This window comes from Camelus ferus, chromosome 36 (genome assembly GCF_009834535.1).
Source record: "Camelus ferus isolate YT-003-E chromosome 36, BCGSAC_Cfer_1.0, whole genome shotgun sequence".
NCBI lineage: Eukaryota > Metazoa > Chordata > Mammalia > Artiodactyla > Camelidae > Camelus > Camelus ferus.
This window is the reverse complement of record NC_045731.1, coordinates 17,964,859-17,967,790: the sequence shown is the minus strand read 5'-3', so window position 1 is coordinate 17,967,790 and position 2,932 is coordinate 17,964,859. Positions and strand designations below refer to the sequence as shown.

Here is a 2,932-nt window from a genome sequence, read left to right as displayed (position 1 = left end):
TAAGTAACAAAAAGTAATGAATGGAAACTGGATTTAGAAAACCATAACAGTTTATATATAATTATATAAAGGATAAGAAAGAGTATTCCAGACCAATAGGTAATTGTGGTTATCCACATGCTACATTTTATCTTATCTATGCATGTGTGTATGTGGGTATATACATACATACATTTATATATGCATAACTATAATTGATATATTAAATAATTAAATATAGAAAATGTTAAGCATGACATTTTATAGAAACTTATACAACAACAGATACATAAGCATATAAGCATAATGTGCATAAGCCAAAAATCAGCATGTAATTTGTGATGTCCTCTAACTGCTCCAAGCAGGCAAGATGTAGCTCTCTGTGCTCCAAGTCTCGTGGTTGAGTGAGTCCACTGGTGATCTCCTTCCATGGTTCTGATAAGGAGGCATCAGAAAGGGGCCAGAGATTTAGACACTTTTAAGAGGATCATGACATCATCTTTGGCGGTCAGGACCCCATCTCATAATCTTTGCCTACCTCTGCTTATATCATAGTGCTTTTGTGGACTAGTTACATGTGTAATACCAGAGCTGATTTGAGATCTTCTTGTAATGCACTTCTTTTATACCTAAAAATGAGGAGATTTATAGAAGGCTTAAATTAAATTTTGAAAATTCTTTTCACTTGTCATCAATGTCCCTCATGCCAGATGTCATTTTCTTATAGAGGCAGGCACTTTAGAGACAGGAATTAAATTTGTGAGAGGCAAAATGCATTTTCATCATTTTCTTACAGAATAGAACTATACGTAACACACACACAAATCGAAGCAATCTAATCAAGCTCCAAGGACAGAAGCCTATAGTGTTTCTATTATCTTTTAATAATAAATACCAGATTCTCCTGTGTCCATTCTAACCTGCATGTATTTTTCACCTCAGACGGTCAAGATAAAGAATTAACCAATGGCTGAAGAGAATTTTACAGTTGTCACTAAATTTATTCTTTTAGGACTGACAGACTGGGCTGAACTGAAAGTTGTGCTTTTTGTGTTGTTCCTGGTGATTTATGCTGTTACTTTGGTGGGGAATCTGGGCATGATCTTGTTAATCTACATCACACCCAAGCTCCACACTCCCATGTACTGTTTCCTCAGCTGCCTTTCATTTGTGGATGCCTGCTACTCATCTGCCATAGCACCCAAGATGCTGACCAACCTCGTGGTTGTGAAGGGAACCATCTCTTTCTCTGCTTGCATGGCACAGCATTTATGTTTTGGGATCTTTGTTACCACAGAAGGCTTCTTGCTGTCGGTGATGGCGTACGACCGTTACGTCGCCATTGTGAATCCTTTGCTTTATACTATAGCCATGCCTAAGAGGAAATGTGCAGGGCTGGTCGCTGGGTCATGGATTTGTGGAATAATTAACTTGTTAATACACACAATAAGTTTGGGGAAACTGTCCTTCTGTAGGCTGAATGTTGTCAACCACTTCTTCTGTGATATTCCTATCACTCCTAAAGCTGTCTTGTTCTGATACCTCCATGAATGAGCTGATGCTCTCAGTCTTCTCTGGAGTCATTGCCATGGCCACCTTCTTGACTGTGATCATTTCCTACATGTTCATTGCTGTTGCTATCCTGAGGATCCTGCTCAGCAGCAGGCAGACAGAAAGCCTTCTCCACCTGTGCCTCTCACCTGACTGCTGTGACCATATTCTATGGTACCTTAAGCTTTAGTTACATTCAGCCCAGCTCCCAGTATTCTGTAGAACAGGAGAAGATGGTTTCTGTGTTCTACACACTAGTGATTCCCATGTTAAACCCCCTGATTTACAGTCTGAGAAACAAAGAGGTAAAGGATGCTGTGAGAAGAGCCATAGAAATGAAATATTCCCTCTGATAATTTGAAATCACTGTTAACCCTATAATACTGTACCAGTTGGTTCTCACTTCAAAGACTTCCATGAATGTTAAAGCTTCTAAGGACTGCACAGATAATTTCATTCTATACACTTATTTGCCATATGAGGAGACAGCCAATAGGAGAAAGCTGTGTAACCATACAGCTGCATGAGGAAAACCACAGTCTATCACATAAGTCTTCTTCTGGTATCCTGGGTTGTGAATTTCTGAGTCAGTACACAGTAGAGTATTACATTTATATTTTTGGTTGTTTAGAGAAAATAATTGTATAATAATACTTGCATTTGAAGACATAAAATAAAGTACTTACTAAGAAAAATAATTGGTTTTCAATTTTCTAGGAATATAGATATAATGTCTATAGCCGAAAATCTGCCTTCACTGATTTGTGTTTTAAATGGTCTAAAGAGTGATTGTGACATTATGATAAAAAATACATATTTGATCGATCTTCATCCTCCATTTTTGTACATTGTTCCTAACATCCTTGGAATTTCCTAGGTGAGGAAAACAATAAAGGTGTCTTGTTATGTTTTGAAGACATAGCTTTACAGAAATCATGATGTTAAGTATAGTAAAATTATATATGAAATTCAACCCCCAGGTAACAAAACATCAATTCGCCCAGTCTCTTTAGAAGTTTTGAATTGTGTTTCTATTTTTGTGATTATTTAACATTGCTATTTTTTGTTATGTTTTGAATAAGTAGCTCTCATTTTGCCTTTCTTTAAGTGTATAGTAGACACACAACAAATAAAAATAGAACAAAGTGAGTCCTCTAACTTTGTCCTTTTTTATTTTTAAAATTCTTTGGCCTATTCTAATTTCTTTGTCCTTCCATTTATAGTTTGGAATCAGCTTCTAGATTTCTCCCACTTAATGAATAGATGTTTCACATCTTAAAAATACTGTGGCTTCCAATCCATGAGCAAAATATAATTCTCCATTTACACATCTTCAGTTTGTTTCATCAGTTTTGCTGTGTTCAACAGGTAGAGCTTGATCATATTCTGTCAGATTTATAAT

At 36.4% G+C, this 2,932-nt stretch overlaps 1 protein-coding gene across 1 annotated transcript; it reads left to right on the top strand.

The window, feature by feature from the left end:
• Positions 1-715: 715 nt before the first annotated feature.
• LOC102507684 (olfactory receptor 5J2-like) lies at positions 716-1,999 on the top strand. The gene is given in 3 exon segments (XM_014568311.2): positions 716-1,491; positions 1,493-1,633; positions 1,635-1,999. Coding segments are annotated over 3 exon segments (936 nt in total). The 5' UTR covers positions 716-945; the 3' UTR covers positions 1,884-1,999.
• The last annotated feature ends 933 nt before the right edge of the window (positions 2,000-2,932 follow it).